We start from the raw sequence: 24,182 nt of genomic DNA on the forward strand, positions 1-24,182 counted from the left end.
AGTTCCTCATTGCCAACGCCCAGATGGAGAACTGTGCCATCATCTACTGCAACGACGGCTTCTGCGAGATGTTCGGCTACTCCCGCGTGGAGGTGATGCAGCGGCCCTGCACCTGCGACTTCCTCACCGGCCCCGACACCACCAAGAGCTCCATTGCCCAGCTCACCCAGGCCCTGCTCGGCTCTGAGGAGTGCAAGCTCGAGATCCTCTACTACCGCAAAGACAGTAAGAGCTGCTTTTTGGGGTGATCCAGTGGTGGGAGGTGTGACCTGCCCTGGATTTGGGCTGTGAGAAGCCAGTGGTGGCTGATGCTACCTGGGCATCAGGATTGCACCCAGGCTCAGGGCTTTGCTGAGAGCAAATCCATAGCGGCTCCTGGTGGGATGGAAGCATCTCTGCTGTGATGGAGCACATTGGGACCTTGAGCAGTGGAGGATGTTGCCAGATTATTTGGGAATCAGGTCATTTGTGAGCCCTTGGGGATGGCTCAGAGCTCCTGGGACAAGCAATAGCATTGCTTGTGGGATCCCTGCACCAGGAATGAGAATCCAGTGGGAAGCCCAAGGGGAAGCCCAGCTGGGACACAGGTCTCCCAGTCTGTGCTCCAAGACGAGATGAGACAGACCCCTCATCTCTGCTGAGAGTGGGTGCAGCTGACGGCCTCAGAGCTGCCTTTCCAGTGAGCAGGATGCGGCTGTGCGTGCACAGATGGAATTACGTTAAGATGAAAATGAAGCTTTGATGGAAAATACGAGTGATTAGTTCTAATACGGCAGGAAGTTAAATAAATATTTAGTGCTTGCTGCTACAAAACAGCAGTGGCCAGGGCTCCCAGGGAATGCAGGTCCAGTGCTCACAGGAGGTTAAAAATATGAAGTGTTTCCTTTTTTTAACCTGTGGAGCTTTCCCATTGCTTCAGATTGTACTGATGGGGGCTTGGCCTGAGCACGGGGCTGTGCCCCACTGCTGGCAGTTCCCAGGCAGCCAGTTAGAGAAGAATCACTGGAAGCAAAAGGAAGGAGCAGGCAGGAACCCTGGCTCCCAGCCCAGCACCTCATCTTGGGGGCTGGCACCTGGGTGTCCTGGCCTCCCTCCCAGACCCTATCTCCCGGGCTGGCATCCAGGTGCCAGCGTATCAGCCCCGGAGTTATTCACTGGCAGCACCTCTGCGTGTTATCCTGGTGGGCCCTGACCCTGTGTGGTGGCAGGATCAGGCCACTCGGTCAAGGCTCTTCCTGTGGGGCCTGTCCTGGGTGGAGAGGGGCCATGAGTGGTGCCAGGGCTGGGTGCAAGTCCCCCCTCAGCAGCTGCAGGGCCTGGCTGGAGCCCAGCACAATGCGGGAGACACACAGAGAAGCGGCACACACTGTCCCCCTGCTCCCATCCCAGTGCCAGTGCGTGGCCATGTTCTGGCCATGGCAAGGACAGCATGTGCAGCCCTGTTCCATTTCCTCCCTCCCTCCCTCAAGATAGTTTCCCATTCCATCCCTGGGGACTACTTGGCTTGCGAGCCCAATCGATCCATTGCCGTGCTCCCTGCTTTGAAGCATTAAAAAGCTCACTGGACGCTGAGTTCTGTCCTCAGAGCCCTGCTCTTCCTCTAGGCCATGGGGAACTCTCAGTGCAGCTCTGAGCTGCTTTCTTCTCTTTCTTATTAAAAAAGAGGGGAAAAAATAAAAAAGCCCAGAAGCAAACCCTTCATGTCTATTTTTAAAACCCAACCCCACCAGCAGCATGCTTTCCAATTGTTTCCCCCCAGCACTCAGCCTGCGACCGCTCAGCCCATTATAAATGGGTCTTATCGGCAAAGAAAAGGCTTTTGCATTATAGGGAGCTGCTGCTTAATTAGCCGGCGGAGCTCCGAACCTGCCTGTCCTCCTTTTCATACCAGCAGCACCAATCTCCAGCCTCGACCTGCTGTTTATTACTGCGGTACTCCCGGCTCTGCAGCTCGCGGGGTTGTTTCCTCGCTTTTCTGGCTGACAGAGGCAATATTATACCCAAAATCTGCCCATTGGAGCCACCCAAGCAAGGCCAGGGTGGGATGGATGGAGGTAGGTAGGAAGGGGGCACCCAAGGGTGTCTGGGCTGGTGGGTTCTGGGGACAGGCAGGATGCTGAGTGATGGGGTGATGCGTGTCCCTGGGGACAGCCTGGCTGCTCGGTCCCCACCCAGATGCCCATGCTGTCATCACCTAATTATAAACAGAGCCAAAAGAGCCAGGGGTGCCAACAGCGAGCCCAGCTCTGAATTGGAGCCAAGAACCAAGTACCTGTGGGGGAAGATGGGAGCAGCCCAGCCAGGGCAGTTGTCCCTCCCTGCCATGCCAGCCCCACAAAGGCCTCAGAAAGAGAGAAGAGCCCGTTCACAGCCCATGTGGGCTCTAATCCCCAGGCTCAAAGCTGGGAGATCAGTGAAAAGTTAATTTCCTTACAAGATGCTACACAGCTGGGACTGCCCCAGACAGGGGGGTCAGCACGGGATCAGCTCCTGCCGCAGCAAGGAGCAGCCGTGGCCTCCAGCCCTGGGGACACACTGTCCACTGCGGCCAGGGCGAGCTCAGATCCTCCAGCATCCCCTGAAGATGATGCCAAGGAGCTGGTGGAGCTGAGCTGCATCCAGGGTTGGGTCTTTTCCCTCCCCAGGGGTGATGCTTTGCAGCAAAGCCACTGGCCAGGGCTCACAGGGACCCCAGGGTGGAAGGTGGCCGCGGGTGCTGAGTGCCACGGTGCTAGCATGGCCTGAGCAGCAGCAGCTGGTGGCACTCGCTCCACTTAATCTGCATGAATGTGATGCTGATGAATATGAAAGGGGAGATGTGGCTGTGACAGCAGGAGCAGGTGGTGGGGCAGCCCCCTCCATCCCATCCCCTCCAGGGCAGAGCCCACAGCTCATCCCCTCCAGCAGCAGTTTGTGACAGTCCCCTTGGAACCCGGATTAGGGACCAGGATTACGGACCTGGCAAACTCATAACACTGGTGTGGAAGCCAGGATTTTCCCCTGGGGGCTCCAGGAGTGGGAGGGTCCGAGAGTGACTGGGGTGCCCAGTGTCACTCAGCGTATTCCCCCAACAGGTCCCCATGGGGGGTCCGAGCAGGCAGCCAGGCAGGCATGGCTTGGGAATTGTCACCGCACCCAAAGGGGTGGCACAGCCCAGGGCACATCCATGGCACTGCACCTCTCCAGCAGCTGCTGCCAGGAAGCCTGGCTAAGGCAGGCAGGGATGGATCCGGCCAGGGTTTCTCCACACAGCTTTGTAAACAGCCACATGTGACATGCCCACCGGGAGCAGGAGGGCAAATCCCATCAGCAACTGCTGGATCCTGGCACTGTCAGGGATTTGGTGCTGGCAGCCCAGGGAGCCTCTGCTCCTGCCCTATGGGGTGGTCAAGGCAGGACTAAGGAGACTTCTTGGGTGTTGGAGGAGCAGGAAGGCACAGCCAGCTGACAAACCCCAACCCCAAGTTGAGCTCTTGGCTTGCACAAACCTATGGGGTTTATGCCAAGCTGGGGCTGTTTGCTGTTTGCTTTAAGGGTCAGGCTGTGACCTCGGGAAAGGGACGGACATGGCCCAGCTCCAGATGGGAACTTATAAACATCCCGCCTCACAATGGCAAAAGCTCTGGTCCCAGAGATCCTGTGCTGTGGAGCCAATTCTTCCATCCTTGGCATGGCTGTGCTGCAGCCCCAGCCACCCCCATTGCCCTGGCTGGACCCCAGTGTGACTAGGGCACAGAGCTGGAAGAGACACATTTTTCATCCTCTGCTGCTCCACAGATGCTTTTTGCTTGGACCTGATGTCCCATGAACAAGAGGACAGGCCCAGGTCATCCCCAGTACCCCCAAGAATGCTGCCTGCAGTAAGCTTTTTCCTGAAATCCCTGCCCTGGCAGAGTCCCTGATTCCCACCCCAAGCCCTCCATCCTCATCCCCGATGACTGTTGTATCCACAGTGGGAGGTGGCCCCATGTGCCATGGGAACAGGGCCCTGGGATAGCCAGACAGCCCCAGGAAATGCTATCAGCACCGCAGCTTTGGCCACACAGCCCTGCTCTAAGATGTAGTAATTCCTGCAGCCAGCAGGATTTAGCAAGGGAAGGACTGAGGGCCTGGATGTGACCACTCACTTCACTTGCAGAGGAGGTTAAGATGCATTTTGCCAACCCCCTGTATTGATCCAGGACCCCTTTTGGTTACTGGGGATCAGAGCATCCTTCCACCTGCACCCAAAACTACCCTGCTAGGCTTGGATCTTTCTTGTGGCCACAGTTTGGTGGTTACCCTCAGCCACCTGACACTCCTGGTTGTCCTTCTCCACTGCTGCTTCCAGCCAGAGAAGCCTGTAAGTGCAGGAATCCTTGCCCTTCCAGACCGCACAGGGGAACCTCCATCGTGCTGATGTTACTTAACAAGGTCATTTTTGCTGGCCTGGCATCCTGGTAGGTTTCAGTCTCCTGATGCCCTGTGTGGGTGTGCGGAGAGGGGCTGGGGCAGACCCCGTGTTGCACATCCCCTCCCTGTGCAGGGGGATGCAGACCTGCAGGGGCTCACCCCAGGTCCCAAGGGTGACCCATCTCCCACTAGCTCTGACTCTATCTCAATTTTTTTCCATACCACCTCAGGGATTTGCTTTAGGGCTTCCCAGCAATCCGCGCTTCCCTTTGATGTTCTACCCAGCCCTGACACTGATTTATCCCAGGATAGGAGCACAGCTTGGCCCTCCAAGCTTCTCTCTGTGTGTGCCAGCCATCCCCAGAGCACAGCTCTGTTCCCATCCCTGTCCCCGTCCCCTCCGTGCCCTTCCCAGCCCCTCTCCTCTGCTCCTTTATATAATACCACTATAGATTTAGCCACTGTGCCATGAGACCCTGCAGATTAAATCTCCCAGCCAGGGGGAGGGCAGGCCTGGGTAAGAGCTCCAAACGCAGATTAATAGCTCGCTTTTTTAATATTCATAACAATACTGGCTTGTGTCCGGCTCTCGGAAACCCCCGTGTCCTGTTGATTAGTTTAATACTGATGATACGACAAATGCATTAACCACCGGTGGCTGTGGGGGATAAGAGGGACAGGGAAGGAGGGGCCCCAACAATGACATTTTTAATGTTATTAAGTGCTGGCTTTTATCAAGATCAGAAGACACGGTGGGTCAGAAAGCACAAACCTCCAGGCACTCGCTCAGCTTGGGAGAGGTGGGCTGGGTGCTGGAGGATCAAACCCAGGAGTTAAGGGAATGAGCTGGTTTTCCCAGCCCATACAAGCCTACCACATTGGCTGTGGGGCCCTTCAAACCAGCATCCCTGTTGTACCCCACCTGCCGAGCCCTTTCTGCAGCCCCCAGGCTGGGTTTCACCCCAGATGGGCACAGGCACCCTCATGCAGGTGGCCACAGAGCACAGGCAGGTTGTGAATGCCCCCAGGGCTCCTCCAAGAGATCATTTGGATAAAATTAGATGGATGGAGACAGATTAGCTGAACAGCTGAAGGGAAGAGACAGTCAGATGGATGGGGACAGTCGATTGAGGAACAAGGACAGGAGGGCAGGCCTGAGGTCCCTCCCAGGGCTGGCTCAGCCCACTGGTGCTACAGCAGGTCTGGGGTGCCTGGTTTTTGGGAAGAAGGATGGGGAGACTCAGCGTTCAGCAGAGCCCAGGCTGGCTTACCACAGGGAAACTGAGTCAGGGTAGAGGGTGCCAAGGATCTCCCAGCTGCAGCCTCTCCACAGAGCTGGGGGTACCCCAAATCACAGCTGCACAGAGACCCCAAATCCTGGGGGAATGCCCTGTCTTTGGGCCAGGCTTAAGGGAATCTGCTGGTCCCATCCCTGGCCCTGATACTCCCTCATTTCCTTGACACCTCCATGCTGTGTGATGTGGGTCTGAGCAAGGACTTGAGTTCCTGGCATGCAGGACTGTGCCTGGTGGAGCTACTTTTGGGGTGATTCCCCTGGTTTTGGAGGGTTTCACACCCAATTAACTTTTCATCAACCCTGAACTGGCCAGGCAATTGGACTAGACTATTGCTGTAGTTCCCTTCCAACAGAAGTAGTCTATTTTATTTAATTTGAGAAGGGATCAGCGAGGGGCTCACAGTGACATTGACCAGGGCTGCTCAAGCTCAGCACCTCCCAGATTTGCAGGATCAAACCAGGCACCAGCTGCCACCCAAACCCACCCGCAGCTACCTTCCAGCTGCTCCTTATATCCCTCCAACTGGATGTAAGTGGGCCCAGTTTTCAGCTGTTCAGCACTGGCCATGGGATTAACCCTTTCCCATGCCACGTAGGGCCTGCTGTGATCTAGCCCTCCTGAGAACAGCTCAGAGCCCATCCCCTACCACTGCCATGGAGGAACTTAGGAAGGAAAAGTGAAGCAGTGCAGGAGGGCAGAGCACCTGAGCCAGGATTGGACTACCTGGATCAGAATTCCCAGTCCAGGGGGAAGCATGGAGTTGATGGCTGCCCATGCCAATGAACCATGTGGGTTCCAGGAAGTTGGCGATGCTTCAAAATCACCCCGGGGAAGAAAACTCCCCATTTTCTAAGACACCAAAGGAGAAAGCACCCATGAGTGGGCTCAGCTGTGCACAGCCCCTGCACACACCAGCGTCGGCATCAACACCGGCAGAGCCGCGGCGTCCTGGGGATGGCACCGCGTCATCCCACTGGGCACATGCCACCTCAGCATTGCCCAGAACACCTCACTCACTCAGCATCACTCACAGGACATCTCTGATCTAAAGATCCCTAAAAATCCTGACAAAGGGAGGGCAAAGAGCTCACTTCTTCCTGCTCCACGCACAGGTAACCTGCTGTGTGCCCGTGCAGCCCTTCCAAACAGCTTTATCTGCCAGAAATCCACCCCCTCCTCTCCAGATCACACATTTAAGTGGATTTCCTCTCCCTGTGGTGAGCAATGGAGAAAGAGAGAAAGAAAGAGAAAGAGAAAGAAAGAGAGAGAGAGAGAAAGAAAGAGAGAGAAAGAAAGAAAAGAAAGAAAGAAAGAAAAGAAAGAAAAGAAAGAAAGAAAGAAAGAAAGAAAAGAAAGAAAAGAAAGAAAAGAAAGAAAAGAAAGAAAGAAAGAAAGAAAGAAAGAAAGAAAGAAAGAATAAATGAATCCCGGCTGCTGGAGTCTTTAAACAGATTTCACCATATCTATTTCTTTCCTGTTCTTGTGCCTGTGTGTGTGTCCGTGTATGTGCACATCCCTGACGTCACGGCAGATTTTGAAGTTGCCCGATGCCGGCCATCTGCTCCTGATTACGGGAGGCCCTGAGCTCCTTAAAATTATACGCAGGAAGGCCGACATGCCCCTCCCGGCTGGAGCGGGGCCACGGCCAGAGCGCTGCCTCGGCCGGCAGCACAGCCCTGCCCGATCCGCTAATCCCCGGTGATCAGAGCATGGGGAATGGCGAGATCAGGGATCTGCACGGGCAAAAACTGCCAAGGAAGGAGGTGGCTTGGCTCCATCTCGGCTGGAATGGTAGCTGGGTGCTCCATCATCTCTAGGAGTTTTGGAATAGGAGCCTGGGGATGCTCAGGGAGTTTTGCCAGAGGGACTGTGACAGCGGCTGTGGCTCGGGGGGGTCCCGCTCCCACCAGTGCCAAAGCAACAGCAGACAGCTCAAGGAAGGGACTCACAGTGATTATACCCTCAGGTAGGGTTTTTAGGGGATTTGGTGGGAATAAAGCTGGCAAAGGAGGGGGGAAACCACCTGTATCCTTCAAGGGTCTGTGGCTGGGGGGGGTCCCGCTCCCACCAGTGCCAAAGCAACAGCAGACAGCTCAAGGAAGGGACTCACAGTGATTATACCCTCAGGTAGGGTTTTTAGGGGATTTGGTGGGAATAAAGCTGGCAAAGGAGGGGGGAAACCACCTGTATCCTTCACTTGGTGCTTTGGAAAAGACCTGCAGGTGTTTTCAGTTATCTCTAATTGCAGACTGGTACCTGTCTGCTGCACAAGACCAAAGCAACAGCAGACAGCTCAAGGAAGGGACTCACAGTGATTATACCCTCAGGTAGGGTTTTTAGGGGATTTGGTGGGAATAAAGCTGGCAAAGGAGGGGGGAAACCACCTGTATCCTTCACTTGGTGCTTTGGAAAAGACCTGCAGGTGTTTTCAGTTATCTCTAATTGCAGACTGGTACCTGTCTGCTGCACAAGAAGAGCCACAGGGTCGAGCTGACATCCAACAGGAAGATCCCTATGGCCACATTTGGGATCATCCTCATAGCCTCCATCACTCCCAGGACACTGAGCCAGTCCTTGTGCCCCCTTTGTGCCTCAGTTTCCCCATGGCAGGACAAGACAAGGCCATGCCTGACCACTTCATGCCTTTAGGAGGTGTCCTTGGGGACTGTCACACTGATCCCACCCAGTCCTGCTGCCCATGTGGTCAGGCTCACCCCCATTGCCTGCATCCAGTCCCCAAAAACTGCCTGGTGATTGCAGGGCAATTAACTGCAGTGTGATTACAAGCAGGATGCTTAATGAGGTTAAACTGCTACCTGGGACTTCCTGAGTTCTTAATTACTCACTCTTTAATTGCTGCTCACAAGTACATTAATATAAATGACTGTCTGGGACAGAAAAAAGAGATGTGATCAGTGTGATTGGGATGCGTCAGGGATGTGGCCCTTTCCCAGGGCTCAGATCACGTTCCATATCCTCCACTCCACACCAGCAGGGAATACACCCATCAAAGTGCTTAAAAACCCACTTTTCTGCTGAAAGTGTTTGGTGCTGGGGGAGAGCAGAATCTCCTGTGCAGCCCCCCTGAGCCTGTCTCTGCTTGGCAGCCTCGTGTTTCCGCTGCCTGGTGGATGTGGTGCCCGTGAAAAACGAGGAAGGCGTCGTCATCATGTTCATCCTCAACTTCGAGGATCTGGCACAGCTCATCGCCAAGAGCACCGGGCGGAGCCTGCACCAGCGCCTGTCACAGAGCTGGAACAAAGGTGGGTGTCCGAGGGCAGTGGGACCTGGGAGAGCAGTGCAGCACCCTCATCCCATGGTTTTCTTGGGAGCACGTGGGGACTGAAGGATGCCCTTATGGCAGGATCCTGCACGGGAAGAGGTTTGTGTTTTTGCACAGCCGCAGTTCTGCCTGCTCAGGGACTGGTCCAACCAAACCCCAGCTGGGTGGGAAAAGGCTGTTTGAGCCATCTGTGCTCCCCTCACATCCACACCTGCCCACACACACTTCCTGAAATCCCAAAGACCTGGGAACAGGGCTGGGGACTGACCCCCTGCATGGGATGGTGCATTTTTATGAGAGGAGGTCTCACTGCAAGTGGAGCCGTGGAGTCCCTCCGTGAACCCCCCGCATTGCTGGATCTTTTCCACATTTAACACTGGCTTGGGCTGGAGGTGCTGATGTGAGACAGGACCCGTGTGTGGGGTCACTGGAAGGGCCAGGGGACATCTGGTGTCACAAACAGCATGGCTGTGCTGTGGGGATGTCACTGCAGGTGAATGGCACAAGGATGGCTGCGCTGCGACAGCTCAGCCTGCCCCAGCTTCAGGCTGTTCCCTGCTCTCCTAGGCTCATTCCAGGGTTTTGGAGACAGTGGAAAATTCAAATTCCCTTTTTTGGGAAGACTGAATCAAAGGGAAGCTGTGGTGAGGCTCTCGAGGGGATGTGGATATTCAGGGATGCAGATGTTAGACCTGACAAAGAGCTGTAGCTTCTCAATCTCCTCCTTCCATACCGCCTTCAGTGCTAGTCACCTCTACTTGAGTCAGGGAAATAATCCCACATCTGCCTTCACGACAACATTCCCTAGGGGTGCTGTTGGGAGGCTTTGGGCAGGCCTCAAAGTAAAACTGTGGGAGCAACATGGGTCTGTCCCCCATGGCACGTGGGGTGGCACAGCAGGACCAGGGTCAGAGCCAGGGCCACATCAGGGAACAATGGGACAACTGTCCACTGAACTGGAGTGTGTGAGTGCATTCCCACTCGGTGCATATCTATATCGTGGAGCCATTGAGGCATCTGTGTATGGTAGTAGGTACCAGCAGAGTTTTATATGGGTTTATGTGTGCTCAGGCCAGACATGCACACAGGGGGCTCACAGATGTGTGTGTGCGTGTGTGATGGGACAGATCACTGTGCATGTGTTCATATGCCTGTGAAGTGATGAGATTCATGGTTTTGATGGATTGCTTTAGTACCAGCTACCCCCTCTGCATGACCTGCTGAGGAAATCCTAAATTCCAGCACCAGCGTTGCTTTGCAGCCCCACCAGCTCTCAGAATATCTCAACATATAATGCACCCATACCCCATCCCACCCAAAGACATACCTTTGGCAGAAGGCACCCAAATCAAGAGTACCTGTCACTTCCCTGCATGCTGGATGTTGTGTTGTGCATCCCAAGGGGTGCTTCTTGGGTTTTCCACTCCAGCGACAGGGAGTGTGGAAAGGCCAGAGCTGCTGGTGCCAGTCCAGGTCAGGCTCTCGTGCACAGGTCTTCTGACTCAGTCTTTAATTGCTTGGCCACAGGTGGCTGCATTGCTGGTCCCCAGCTCATTGGTATGCAGGGAAAGTCGGATGCTTTGCTTCTTCCAGCTGAAAAGCTGCTCTGGACAGTGAGGATGGGGTGAGCAGAGGGAGCCTGCGTGGTACCCCATGGGCGAGGGCATTTCTGGGCAGCTGGGCAGGCTGGGACCCTGCCCAAGCAGCTTGGTGGTGTTTTGGGGCTGGGTTAGGGAAGTTAATCCTGCCAAAACCAAAGGGCTCCTCAGCGTGCTGCTTTTTCCCAGGGGACGATGTCTTTGCGGAGCTCATGCCACATCCCACACACCCCAGGATTTAGGCCACCTTTCGTGCAGTTAGGGAGCACAGCTGGTGCTGCTGGATGAGCTCCAGGGCTGACCCAGGCTCCAAGGGTGTGAACCTAGCTGCTCACACGAACTCTGCAGAAGCAAGTGATCATGGTCTCCTCTAGAAGAGGACAAGTGACTTTGCATTGAGTGTCACAACCAGGGGCATTGGGTCCTCTCCACATCTGGGCTTTTCCTCTCCTGCACCTCTCTCACAGCTCCTAGCAGCCCTGGCTGCCCTTGTCTCAGCCCCAGTCTCCAGTGAGGTGGTCTCCTGGTCCCCTGTGACAGCAGGAAGGGACCCCACTGTGTGGTCCAAATTCCCTCACTGAAAATCCAAAACAAATCCAGGAACAAAATTGCTAGAACTACTTTTCTTTCAATGCCTTTCTAAATTACCATCTACTGTGCAGTTTTTTTCCTGAATTTCCACCAAGGAGATTTAGAGGCTCGATTTCCTCCAGGTCCAAATCCCTTAAGTGGCTTTAACCTCTTTAATTGGCTTAGGGGTTTTCTGCACCTTTCCCGTCTCACATCCGCAGTTGTAGGGAACTCTTCTCCAGCTCAGCAGAGCTTGCTGCCAGGTCAGGGTCTGCCTTCAGCACACGGCGATGTGATGGCATGGGAATAGCAAGTGCTTTGGAGGAGGAAGGGCCACACAGCATGTGCGTCCCCCAAAGCCACCTAGAGTTCTCCGTAGCCTCTTCCCTGTCCCGCCTCACTTCAGCCATCACGTGCAGCTAGGTCACATCTTTCTCTCTTGTGTTTTGTTTTTCTTTTTAACAAGGTGAAAGTAGGACTTTGAAGTTTAGTCTCCCGTCCCTGCGGCGACTCAAAATCCAGCGGAAATCTCTGCCCACCAGTGAGTTTGATGGAGTAGCCATTGACTATGGAAAGGTAACCGTAGCCTTTGTCTGATATAAGCCCACGCCTCAGGCCAGGTCCCAGCGCTCTTCCTTGCTGTCCCCATCCTGCTCCCCCTCAGCTGCTGTGGCTCGGGCCATGTCCAGCGGTAGGGCCCTGGCCCTGGGTCGGTGCCGAGCGCTGGCCCCGCTGAGGGCTGGCAGCGAGCGCGGTGCTTTGTTGGTGTGGGCTGGAGCTCAACGGTGCTGCTCTGCACATTCCGTGGCTCGTGGGGGGAACAGGAGATGTGCCAAAGCGGGGAGGAAGGTCTGGCTCTATAGTGCAAGTTGTCCAGGATGGTGGAGCTCCAGGGAGTTGTCCCCACCTCAGGGAGGGGATGTGCTGGTGGCTGTAGGAGTGTGGAGCAGGTGTGCTTTGAGCAGGGACTGGCAGGGACTGCCAGGCTCATTTCCCCATGTTTTCCTGGCAGGGACCAGGCAGCACAGGCAGGTCCAGCTTCTCAGCCCTCCAGCAAAGATTCTGCTTCCCATGATGGAGGGTGATGCTGTCATTGCTGACCTTGAAAAACTGTTGGTGGGACCTGTTTAGAGATTGCTGTTCTTGGTGGCTTCCTTGGTGACTGTCAAAAGTGCTATGGGTACCTCCAGTCAAAGACCTGTTGTTTTCTGAAATGCTGCAGCTCAAGGCTGTGGGCAGGAGGCTTCTGCTCTGCTAAGGCATCCCCAGGTACCAGGGTCTCGCTGTGCTGGATATATCCAGACAGCCTGGATAAATCTGCTTCCCCAAATCACAGATATAATGAGATGGAAGGTGCCCGTCCTCTCAGAGGTTGTGCTTGTGGTAGGTTGAAGATGTGTGTAGGGTTATCAGATGCTTTGGGTGCATCATTCCTATAGACAGCAGCACTGCTAAAAGCTCTGGGTACCCCCAGGCTGGAGCTGCCCAGGGCACTGCAGTGTTTCAGGGCACACACATAGAAAATGTGGATTGAGGACAACCTGATGATCCACCACTTTGCTGGAGCTTGGTCAAGTGGGCACAGCTCTGCAGGTGCAGGGCCAGCCAGCAGTCAGCCTCTCCAGGCACCCCATCCCAAAACCTGGCCTAAGGGCCTTAGGGATAGTGAGAACAGACACAGTCCCTCCCATGGGTATGACTGGGGGGGCACAGGCACACGGGTTTCTGCTCCAGAAGGTGGTTGTTTTGCACACCCCATTGCAGAAGTTAAAGTCTGGAAACTCTGGAGAAGTCAGGTCTCCAGGGAAAAAGGTTTAGCCATGGCTAATGATGGTTGTAGGAGAAGGAGGACCAATATGGCCAAATTTGCAAACCCAGGAGCTCCTCCAGTGCTTCCTGGTGCAGAGCACATCCTCTCCCATAAACGCCAGCACAGGGCCTGGCACTGACCCTCAGTGGGGGCCTGAGCTCTTGCAGCAGGTGAGGGAAGGGCAGCCCCAGTGGTGGGACATAGGGACATCTCGGAAAAACGCATGGCACAGCAGGTCCTCCAGGCAAGCCTGTCCCTAGGTCTCCTCTTCTCTTGCTTTCACCTGCTTCCCAGCTGTGCAGCATCGCCTTGCAAACCTCCCCGCGGCCGCCCAGCCTCCGGCGGGAGCTGGTAGGAGGTAGGAGCTGCCAGGTCCCCAGGGACTCGGTTGCCCCACTCCAAAGCAGGTCCTGGTCCAGGCTGGAGATGACCTCAGGAACCGCAGTGCTTCCCAGTCCTCTGCCTCTCCTCTTACCCACCCCAGCTCCCTCTCCTTCCCCCCCAGCACGTGGGGACTCCTTCTAATACAACGCTTTCTCCTGGCTGTCTTAAAGCCTGGTGGTGACTCCCTGATTTTGAGGGACTTGAAGACATCGCCCAAGGAAAACTGTATGCAGTCAGAGACCGAATCCCTCCTGGAAAAGGAGCGGAGGCCAAGCCTGGAGGCCGACCCCACCCTACAACACTCGTCCCCGAAACAAGAGCCTCCCGTGCTGGGCCCACGAGGGTCGTACCCTGCGTGGGGTTTCTTTCGGTCTCGCCCTGGGGGCAGCTTCCACAGCCTCCGCAGGGTCTCCTCCTTGGACAACTTTGAGGCTGCAAGGTCTGAGTTCCAGAGAAAATTCAGGGAAAGGAGGGCAAACTCAGGTAGGGAAAAACCCCGGAGCTGTCGGTTCTACTGCGGGAGTCAGGGTTCTGGCGATGGCCTCAGCACATCTTGGGGGGGAGGTCTCAGTCTCTTCCCTTGGCAAAGTGGAGATTACTTGGGTCTTCTCCCCAAAACCCACTGGTCTCCTTGCGATTCCCTGCACAGGCAGGTCCTGCTCTGTAGGTAGAGCCATTCATGGTTTGTGTGTGATATGTGAGACCGTGTGAGGTTGCATTCAGCTGCCCACACGAGGGGCATCCCGATGCCATCCCACCTTCCCTGGAGGGAGGGGAGGGGTCTGCAGGCATGGGCAGTGTGAGCTGTGTCCATGTGTTGGAGGTGGGTGAGGCACCAGCCAGGCCGCTCCGTAGGGCTGGAGGGAATGATCCTTCACCATGGTATCCACATCCAGACCTCTGGTTCTCATGAGAGTGATGATGACAAATTAGATGGAGGTCAGGAAAGAGAAGCCTCTGTAACTGGGGATGAGAGATCAGTCTGTGGAATCTGGCAGGAAAAATGGGGTGGGGCATCATGATCCTTCAATAGTCACAGGTTATGGACCCTCAGAAGGAGACACAATGTAGAGGGAGGGAAGGGGAATGAGCAGGGAGAAGGGTGGCAGCAGGGTGGCTGGTGCTCACTGGGCACCTTCACAATGCCTTCAGACACCTCCTGCCAACACCACCACTTGGGTCAATGTCAGAGTGCAAGGATTAGAAGGGGTAAAAAATTGAAAATATATCCCTACCCTGCCTGTAGGAGATGGAAAGGTTGGTACACACTGGGTACAGTGCCTGGGGATCTTCCTGGAGCCCTGGGTGTGGGTACAGGCTCTCACTCGTGACAACACATTGCCACAAGCCTGACCATGAAATGACCACCTCCACAGCTTCCTCCCTGGTCCTGCGCTGGGGTGACCCAGAGGCAGGTCCCCAGGGAGAACTGTCAGGATCCCCACTAAAGCTCTTCTTCCAGAGAAAGCTCTGACCTCCCTGCCTGGAGCTGGGGGTAGAGGATACATCCAAGTGGGAATATCATCCAACTCCTGGTTCAGTTTGATGGCCAAAAACCAAGACAGCAGCTCAGCTGTTTGTCAGGCAAAAGCATGCAAGGGTGGAGGAGAATGACCTCCTCCTTTGTCTATTTTCATGCCAGTTTTTGGCATCTCTCCCTGGTGAATCTTACTGGGTTGGTCCCTAACCCACTACAGTCTTCAGGGGTAGCAAAGGACATTGGGTGTTTGTGTTTTGGCAGCTGGTCTGAGCCCCCTGCAGGAGGTTTAATGGTGAAAAGATGGGTGATGTGTGGGAAAAGCAGCTCTCTCTCAGGCATCCCGGGTTGGGCATCCTTCGTCTGAGCCAGCCTGAAGAAGCCAAGCCTTTATGGCCAAGCAGACTTTGGCACCTTTTGGTGGCACCTTGTGGCGGTCCCCAACTCCTGAAGGTCCTACATGAGGTCAGGGCTCTGGGGATCTGTTCCTGCTCACACTGCCCTTCTCAGTGCTCCTCTCCATCCTCTTTCAGAGGCTTCCCATGTCAAACCCAACCCCCCGAACTCCACCTCAGACTCGGACCTCATGAAGTACCGGACCATCAGCCAGATCCCCCAGTTCACGCTCAACTTTGTGGAGTTCAACCTGGAGAAGCACCGCTCGGGCTCCACCACGGAGATTGAGATAATTGCTCCCCACAAGGTGATGGAGCGCACCCAGAACGTCACTGAGAAGGTCACACAGGTATGTGGGCAGTGAGATGACACCGAGGCAGTGATGGGGTGCTGGTGTTGCTGCTGGGGGACAGTCACAACCACTCCACTGGCTTTTGGAGGAGAGAAGCAGAGAGGGCAGTGACACCTGGAGATTCCATCCCAAGAAATGCCAGTATCCCTGTGTTTGGTTATGCCTTCCTCTGAATGGCTGAAATGCTCGTTTTAGTCCCCTAAACAAGTATTTCTGGTAATTTGTGGCTGGGGGAACACCAGCATGAACCGCCCGGGATGATGGCCTTGAAGGGGACACGGATTTGCATGTTCGTGTGCACATGTGGCTTCTCTTGGGGGGAACTCTGGCCACTGTTCCTGCCCCCAGCGCTGGGAATGGAGCCTCTGGGGCACCGCTGGCCCCAAGGTGCCCAGCCAGGGACCCGGCCTGGTGTCAGCATGCCGAGAGCCACAGGATCCCCTGGGAGACAGCAGATGGCACTGCACTGTCACCGACACGTGCAGCACCTCCTGTCATTGCAGGGGACACTTAGCACTGTCGCCCAAAGGGACGCGCATGGAATGGTGCATCCCATGGGGATGTCAGAGTGCATGAAAGGTGCTGACGGATCCCACAATCCCGAGTAGGGAGCTCTTCTACCTGTGGGGAAACTGAGGCATGGGAGAGCCTCAATGTACGAAATACATCTAAGGGCACCTCCCATTGTTTCCAGCAGCAGCCCTGGGCAAATTTAATGAAAATGCAGCCTTCTGACCCCAGAAAAGCCTCCAGGCTTGGGAGTTTGCTCCATCGGAGTGGGGTGCTATGCAGGATTCTCCTTCTGTCTCGGTGCCAGCAAACCTTTAACTTCACAGCCTCCACGCACAGGGGATGGGCTCCCCACCTCACACATCATGGAACAGATCTTAGGCTTGTTTTCCCCCTGGCTTGTCCCCTTCATTAGTCCCTCTAATCTGGGGGCGACTGCAGTAACCCAGGATTAGCCCCTGAACTCCATGGTGGGAGGGTGAGCAGCCTCCATGCCCCCATCCCCATCACAAAGAACACACCAGGGATCAATGGTCACACTGGGGCGACACTGTCACGGTAGTGTTGGCCACTCAGTAGCTGGTTGTGGAGTGATGGGATCAGAGCTGCAGGGCTCTGCAGTGCAGTGCCCACAGAGGTCAATCTTCACTGTCAATCTCCAGATGGGATGGGGTGCGATGGGACAGGACAGGATGGACCTCTCCTCCCTGCCGCATCTCCCCCTCCCACGGGCGACCTGCCTGTCCTCACCCCAGTGTCCCCCACACCTCCCACCAAGCCACAGCTCCCCGCTCCTGGCTGTTAAATGATTCATGGTGAGGCAGAGACAGCAGCAAGACACCATCCAAAAATACCAGTGGGTGGGCAGGGAGTGGAGACAGGGGCTGTTTGGGATGGTCTGGCCCCACACTGGGCTGGCAGGGAGGGCAGGTCACAAGTGCAGTGAAGGTCCCAGGCTCAGCCTTGCAGGGCTGTGGCTCTGGAGCACAGCTGGAGGCACGTGGGGATGCTGTGGGGTCGGTGCCACCAGGCTGGGGTCCTGTCTGCAGGAGGCATGTGTCCCAGTCCCCCCCAGACTGCCCCACTGGGCAGGAGGGTGCTGGGGACAGGGATGGGAATCTGAGCTGTGTCAGGATATGTGCTGGGAGTGACACTGGGTCACTGCCAGCCTGCAGCCAGCACCATGGGCCTGATCCTGCCCAGCCCCTTGTGCTTGAGGCTCTCCTGGTGATACTGGAGTGGCCCCCACCCCAGTGCCCTTATCCCCAGCATTGAGCAAGGGACAGGGAAGGTGATGGGTGCTGGGCACCATGGGGCACAAGCAATGGCCTGGGTTAGCCAGGGCCACAGGAGCCTCCCCCCTCTGTCACCCACAGCCCATACACACTCGGCTCCCTCTTCCTCCTCCTCCCTCCTGCACTCCCTCGCTCGCTGCCAGCACCCAGCACCCCACTGCCAGCACCCAGCACCCCACACCATGAGCTTGCGGCTGCAGCTGAAGCCGGTAAGTGCAGGAGGAAGGGGACAAGGGAAGGGGCACCCAGGAGGATCACCACGGGGAACACTGGCACTGCCACCTGCAGAGACTCCCAGGCCACCCAGGCCACCCAAGGGTGACCTTGCCATCCCTTAGGGGCAGAGAGGAACAAGGGTGCTGCTGCTCCCTAGCTCTGTGTTGGTTTGGATGCTCTTCTGGGGTTGTTTTTTTACCCTTTTCTGCCTCAGATCTTTGGGATTGTGTTTTTTTATTCATTTCTGCCTGGAAAGCAAGAAGGCTTAACCTGTTCTTGCTTCTGCCACAAGAGCTAGGTGCCAGGAACAGGGATGAGGCGCAGGGCAGGTGCCCCAGCATAGGGAACAGTATTTGGTGGCCCAAATTCAGGACTGGCCCCACAGAGCTGCCTGCAGCCAGGCAGAACAAGCATTCAGCTGCTGAGCATGGGAGCGTTGCTGGTTTTCCCAGGCACGAGGTGAAGGAGCCCATCTCAGGTCTTCTAGGTGCATCTTGGTTTTGGGAATCAAGCATTTTACCGGTGTTGTCTTGTCCCCTTCCCCACCATCCCCACTGCAGCCAGTCCCCAAGCCCAACTGGTGCCTCATTCCCTCCACAACAATTGCGTTTGGGTCACTTTTTCCAATCCCTCCCCTCGCCATCCACCAACGACGTCGACAGCTCCCGCTGCTCCATTGGCGCTCTTGTCCCCACGGGGGCCCCAGCATCGATTAGGTTTGATTAATCCACGCTGGGCTCCTGAATGCCCTTCGCAGCCGCATGTCTCCCACCCGCCTGGCTGAGTGCCTGCGTGCCTGCGTGGGCGATGCCACGGCCCGAGCGCTGCGCCCGCCGTGCCGGACGCTGCCTGGGCGTGTGGGGCTGGGGGCCCCCATGGTGGACACCCGGACTTCAAGGGTCAGCTGCCGCCTGGGGCGCCGGGCGAGCTGCAGGCAGGTAGGAGCAGGGGCACCTCCGGGACGCGGGACCCTCCAGTGTCCTGGGGCTCTGGGCTGCGGGAGCGGCTGCTTGCTGTGGGATGGGGCTACAGGGGTGGATTCACTTTGGATTGCAGCATCAGGAGCCCTTGGGAAACCCTTGAATAAGACAGGTGTTGGTGCAGGAAAGATCAGACCCTTCTTCCAGATCTGTTGCCAGAGCCGTGGTGATGCCCATCACTGTTACCTTGGGATATGTGGATCCTCCTTTCTCCTCTCTCCTCTTTCCTCTCTCCTCTCCTTTGCAGCCCAGCAAAAAGCTCCCTTTTAGCTGGGGTCTCAGGGCCAGGAGAGAGAATTGAGGTGCCCCTCACCCTGCTCTGCAACTGGCACTGGTCCCAGCACCACAGGGACAGTGGGAGACAACGGAGCAGCAGGGGCAGGAAGGGGATCCAGCTGCCCCCAGCTCCAAATAAGCCCCTTCATGCCACCACCCCTCAGCACCCAAAGTGGGACAACCCCACCCCTCCCATCCCCAGTGCCTTGTGTTGTGTCCCCAGGGTGGCTTTAGAGCTCATCAGGAGCTGGCATTAGTCCTGGAGGGGGAGCTGGGGCAGGCCTGGGATGTGTGGGGGATTCACTGGTGCTGTGGAGTGTGTCCCCATGAAAGCAGAGAGCCGTGGGGACACATGGCAGCATGAGAGGGTGCTTGCATGCTTGAGATGGTGTTTGCACATTGGTGGCCAGAGGTGAGATGGGAAATGGGCATTGCCTGAGGCCTTGCTGCAGGTGGCCCAAGCTATCCCCCTGCTTGGAGGGCAACTGTGCCAGAAGGACATGCAGGGGAAGATACGTGCTATGGCTGAGAAAGGCATGGTCCAAGGCTTGCGGGATGCCTAATGTGCTGTCACCCTCAGGTGACACAGCCATGGGATGGCATCTCTGCCCATCCCACAACCTGTGCCAGGGATGCCCAGCAGCTCCCAGGGAGGTGGCACAGAGCTGAGGGCAGAAGGAGGCACAGCAGCAGGCACTTTCCTCTCTGCTGGGTCAGAAGGACATAAAGCAGGTAAGAAGCTGCCCTGAGGGTGCTGTGACCATCAGAGACAGACAAGGACCTTGGTGCCAGCCACAGTGGGCAATTGGGCAAACATATAGAGCCAACAAAGGTGAAAAAGCTATAGGAAACCATTGTGTGCTCCTCAATGCTCTACCAGCACATGGAAGTCTCTTGCCTGGTTCCTGGCATTATCCAGCCTCTCTTGGTCTCCCATCCTTCTCATCATCCCTCTCCTGGCAGGTGCTGTCCCTGGGTGCTGATGTCCTTCCCGAGTACAAGCTGCAGGCGCCACGCATCCACCGATGGACCATCCTGCACTACAGCCCCTTCAAGGCCGTGTGGGACTGGCTCATCCTCCTGCTGGTCATCTACACAGCGGTCTTCACCCCCTACTCAGCTGCCTTCCTGCTCAACGAGGAGCAGGTGGAGGAGAAGCGCTGGGACTGCAGCTACACCTGTGACCCACTCAACATCATTGACCTCATCGTGGACATCATGTTCATCGTGGACATTGTCATCAACTTCCGCACCACCTACGTCAACATCAACGATGAGGTGGTGAGCCACCCCGGCAAGATCGCCATTCATTACTTCAAGGGGTGGTTCCTCATTGACATGGTGGCTGCCATCCCCTTTGACCTGCTCATCTTCCGCTCTGGCTCTGATGAGGTAAGAGCAGGGTCTGGGGGTATATCAGGACAGGAGGGGACTTGTGGATGGATAGGGAGAGATGTATGGGAGAGAAAGAGAGGGATGTGGATGGTTTGATGGTAAGTGGTAGATGGATAAATCCATGGGGAGAGGGGTGGTTGGTCACAGGGTGGACAAGGGTGTCTTTACAGGTTTTTAAGCAGCTGGGACCTGGGATTTCATTTTTTAGGGTCAGGCAGTCCCTACTCTAAGTGTTAAGACTGGATCCACGCCCCTTGCTGAGGCTGACCCAGCAAAGCAGGCTGGGGGCTCCGTTTAACGGCTGACCCCACACTCCACTGTGGGTGAATTTGGGGGTGCATTGCCAGCCAGACTCAAAATGTTGGCAGTGGGATAACCCTGTAGTTACTGTACTGCCTGGAGGCTCCATGTCTGGGAGTGAAAGGCAGCTCTTTTGGGAGCAATGGCTGGCAAGGTGAGGACCCATCAGGAAACATGGGCTTGGCCTTGGCTCTTCTCACTTGCTCACCTCTAATCCCAGAGCTTGTTGCCTTTATGGTCAGCAGAGGGAAACTGCCCTTCCTGTGCTGTGACTCATCTGACCTAGTTCAGAGGTCACCTCCAGGACAAGGTGATTCACACTCTAGAAATGCATTTTTATCCTTCAAAGGAAGCATGGCTCGGTTGGGAACATGCCTTTGGAACATGCCGTATTTATCCTTTGGTTGTCCCTGAGGTTTCTCACCTCTCTCCTGCAGACCACCACCCTCATTGGCCTCCTGAAGACTGCCCGGTTGCTGCGCCTGGTGCGCGTGGCCCGTAAGCTGGACCGGTACTCAGAGTACGGGGCAGCCGTGCTCTTCCTGCTCATGTGCACGTTCGCCCTCATCGCCCACTGGCTGGCCTGCATCTGGTACGCCATCGGCAACGTGGAGCGGCCTTACATGGAGCACAAGATTGGCTGGCTGGACAACCTGGGCGACCAGATCGGCAAGCGCTACAATGACAGCGACCTCTCCTCTGGCCCGTCCATCAAGGATAAATACGTCACTGCCCTGTACTTCACCTTCAGCAGCCTCACCAGTGTGGGCTTCGGCAATGTCTCGCCCAACACCAACTCCGAGAAGATCTTCTCCATCTGTGTCATGCTCATTGGCTGTGAGTGCCTGCGCATGTCCCACTGTCCCCATCCCTGCTTTGGAGGTTGGAGCATCTCCCTCTGCCTATGCCTCTTCCGCACAGACAAGTGGTTGGGGTGATAGAAATACATGTTTTCAGGTCCTGGTAGATGTGGGTTTTGGGAATCTGCTGGTTGCAGGTCCGATGTAGCTGGACATGCATCTCCCCACGTCCCGCTGAGTCCTGCTCTCTTGTTGCAGCTCTGATGTATGCCAGTATCTTTGGCAACGTCTCAGCCATCATCCAGCGCCTCTACTCAGGCACAGCCCGCTACCACACGCAGATGCTGCGGGTCAAGGAGTTCATCCGCTTCCACCAGATCCCCAACCCCCTGCGCCAGCGCCTGGAGGAGTATTTCCAGCACGCCTGGTCCTACACCAATGGCATCGACATGAACGCAGTGAGTATGGGCAGGGAGGCCTTGTGCCCTCACAGCACTTTGTCCGGAACAACACAGTGTCTAGATCTGGGTCCACCCAAACACTTCCATCCTTTTGACCAGCACAGAGGCAGGAGATTTGGGAGGCTGGAGACAGACTCTATCCATACACCTCCTGCATTTCCACCTCCTGCATCCCCCTTTCTCCTTCTCCCCTTTTTCTGCCCATTCCTTTACAGCTACCCGGAGGTTTTTCAGGGTCATAAGCACATTTCTTGGCCAGAGAGCAGGTTTGGTGGGGAGCTCAGAGTCCCTGTTGGCACTGAGCACTTTCAGGCTGGTGTCTGTTGGTGTCACAGGAGTGGAGCAGGTATCGATCCAGCTCCTCTCCACACTGCCGGTTGCTAAGCAAACTGCATCCTGCTCTCACAGCAGGGAAAGGAGGGCATTTAAATAAACCTCGATCCATTTTAATTAGAGCCCAGAGAGGCAGCTGTTTGTTAGCAAAGGGGGATCAATGGTGGAGCTGTGCTGGAGAGGTGCCGGGGCTCCGAGCCTGGTGGGAAGGCTTGTGCCAACAGCGCCAGGGCTCTGCGGGGATGAGGAGGTGGCTCGGCCAAGGTGTTCTGGGCTGGGGACTTGAGTCACGGCCCCGGGATTCAGTGCACAGACATGATGGCTCGGACAGAAGCAAGGCAGAGGAATGAGAAAGGATAAGGCAAGGAGAGACATGGGAGCTCGTATTCCTGATCTCTTGGCCCTGGGGAGGTCATCAGCCCACTTATTCCCAGTTCATGCTCCTTTTTTTCCTTAAGATTTGATCCTAAGCACCATCAGGACACAGATTTGTATGAATTCAGCATCTCCCTCTAAAGTTGCTGCTGCCACATGAAACAACTGGGCAGCATTTTGGGGGTTTGCTGCTGGGAGAGCTTCGGGTTAAACCTCTCTGGTGGAAGAGACACCCTGGGCTGGACATCAGTGGCAACAACAAGAAGCAGTGCCATGACACCCTACCAAGCACAGGTTCTCTTGGCTTAGTACAAACCCAGGTCACAAATCCCCTGTGAGCGCTGAGCTTGCGGCTCAGCCGTGCTGCCGCTCACACCAATTCCTACTGGGTGCTGCTGAGACAGCACAATCTCATCAATGACCCCACAGCCCAATCAATTCCTCCACCCCTTATTTCCCAGTAGGGAAACACTCTTGCTAGCCTGGGAGATCATGATGGAGCCAGGAACAAGTCATGCTCACCAGCCCCAGCATGGCTGTTCCAGATTTGGCCACCGGCAGGATGTGAGCAAAGAGGACAGCAAGGAGGACCCCAGGGCCATATGCTGCTCTCCAAAAAAAACCCCAAACCCAGGTGGTTTTCACCTTGGCACTGTGAGTCATTGGTGGCAGCAGCTTTCTCCATATTGCGAGTTTTACCTTGATGTCACCTTCAGATTCAGCTTTTGTTCAACATGAGGTATTTGCACAGGTATATTTAGCTGTCACGGCACACAACTGCCCCGTGCTGCTGCTTCTTGGCATTCAGGCAGGTGCTGTTTAATTAAGGTTTTTGTGCTCTTTGTGCCAGTTTCTGCTCTCATTCATCCAAGATTAGTGGGTGCAAAGATGAAAAAGGGGATATGCCACCAGTGGGTATTAATAGATTGAACTAGTTACTTTTATTTATTGCTTGGGAGTGCTGTTTTACCCAAGCACAAGCAGTAAAAGCCAGTGACAGCCAGGCAGGCAGGGATCCACCAAGGAAAGATCAAAAGATCATCAAAATCACAGAATCACAGAATGGTTTGAGGTTGGAAGGGACCTCAAACCTCAAACTGTTCCACTCCCTGCCATGGGCAGGAACACCTTCCACTAGACCAGGTTGCTCCAAGCCCCATCCAATCTGGCCTTGAACACTTCAAGGGATGGGAAAATGTCCCACCTTTGGCTTTCTGGGTGCACAGTCTCCCTGTTTGGCCCCATTGTGTCACGCTGAGTGTCACACAGCCTCTCAGTTCTGTCACAGTGTTCCCTCCCAGGGATGGTGGCATGATGGCATCTCTCCCTGGCTCTCCACAGGTGCTGAAGGGCTTCCCTGACTGCCTGCAGGCTGACATCTGCCTGCACCTGAACCGCACGCTGCTGCAGAACTGCAAAGCGTTCCGGGGAGCCAGCAAAGGCTGCCTGCGCGCCCTGGCCATGAAGTTCAAGACGACTCATGCACCGCCTGGAGACACCCTGGTGCACTATGGAGATGTCCTCACCACACTCTACTTCATCTCCCGGGGTTCCATTGAGATCCTCCGGGAAGACATTGTGGTGGCCATCTTAGGTGGAAAAGTCCTTCCTTTTGCGAGGGGTGATGGGTGAGGGGCAAAGGGTGACGGGCAATGAGCAGCGGACAAAGGGTGGCAGGTGA

General features: G+C 55.7%; 1 protein-coding gene across 3 annotated transcripts in view; it reads left to right on the forward strand.

Moving 5' to 3' along the window:
* KCNH6 (potassium voltage-gated channel subfamily H member 6) overlaps positions 1-24,182 on the forward strand; it is a 29,969-nt gene continuing 5,787 nt past the window's right edge. Inside the window, exons 1-9 of one of the 3 annotated variants that reach the window (XM_008638458.2) lie at positions 1-225; positions 8,798-8,953; positions 11,608-11,717; positions 13,506-13,818; positions 15,346-15,557; positions 19,801-20,229; positions 20,970-21,369; positions 21,591-21,790; positions 23,843-24,095. In XM_008638458.2, the coding sequence (XP_008636680.1) occupies positions 24-225; positions 8,798-8,953; positions 11,608-11,717; positions 13,506-13,818; positions 15,346-15,557; positions 19,801-20,229; positions 20,970-21,369; positions 21,591-21,790; positions 23,843-24,095 (2,275 nt within the window). In that variant the 5' untranslated portion in view covers positions 1-23. Of the gene's footprint in view, positions 226-8,797; positions 8,954-11,607; positions 11,718-13,505; positions 13,819-15,345; positions 15,558-17,544; positions 18,520-19,800; positions 20,230-20,969; positions 21,370-21,590; positions 21,791-23,842; positions 24,096-24,182 lie in introns of those variants that run through there. The other 2 variants (XM_017740565.1, XM_017740566.1) reach the window with 2 other exon arrangements.

This window comes from Corvus brachyrhynchos, unplaced genomic scaffold, assembly GCF_000691975.1.
Source record: "Corvus brachyrhynchos isolate BGI_N302 unplaced genomic scaffold, ASM69197v1 scaffold47, whole genome shotgun sequence".
Classification (NCBI taxonomy): domain Eukaryota; kingdom Metazoa; phylum Chordata; class Aves; order Passeriformes; family Corvidae; genus Corvus; species Corvus brachyrhynchos.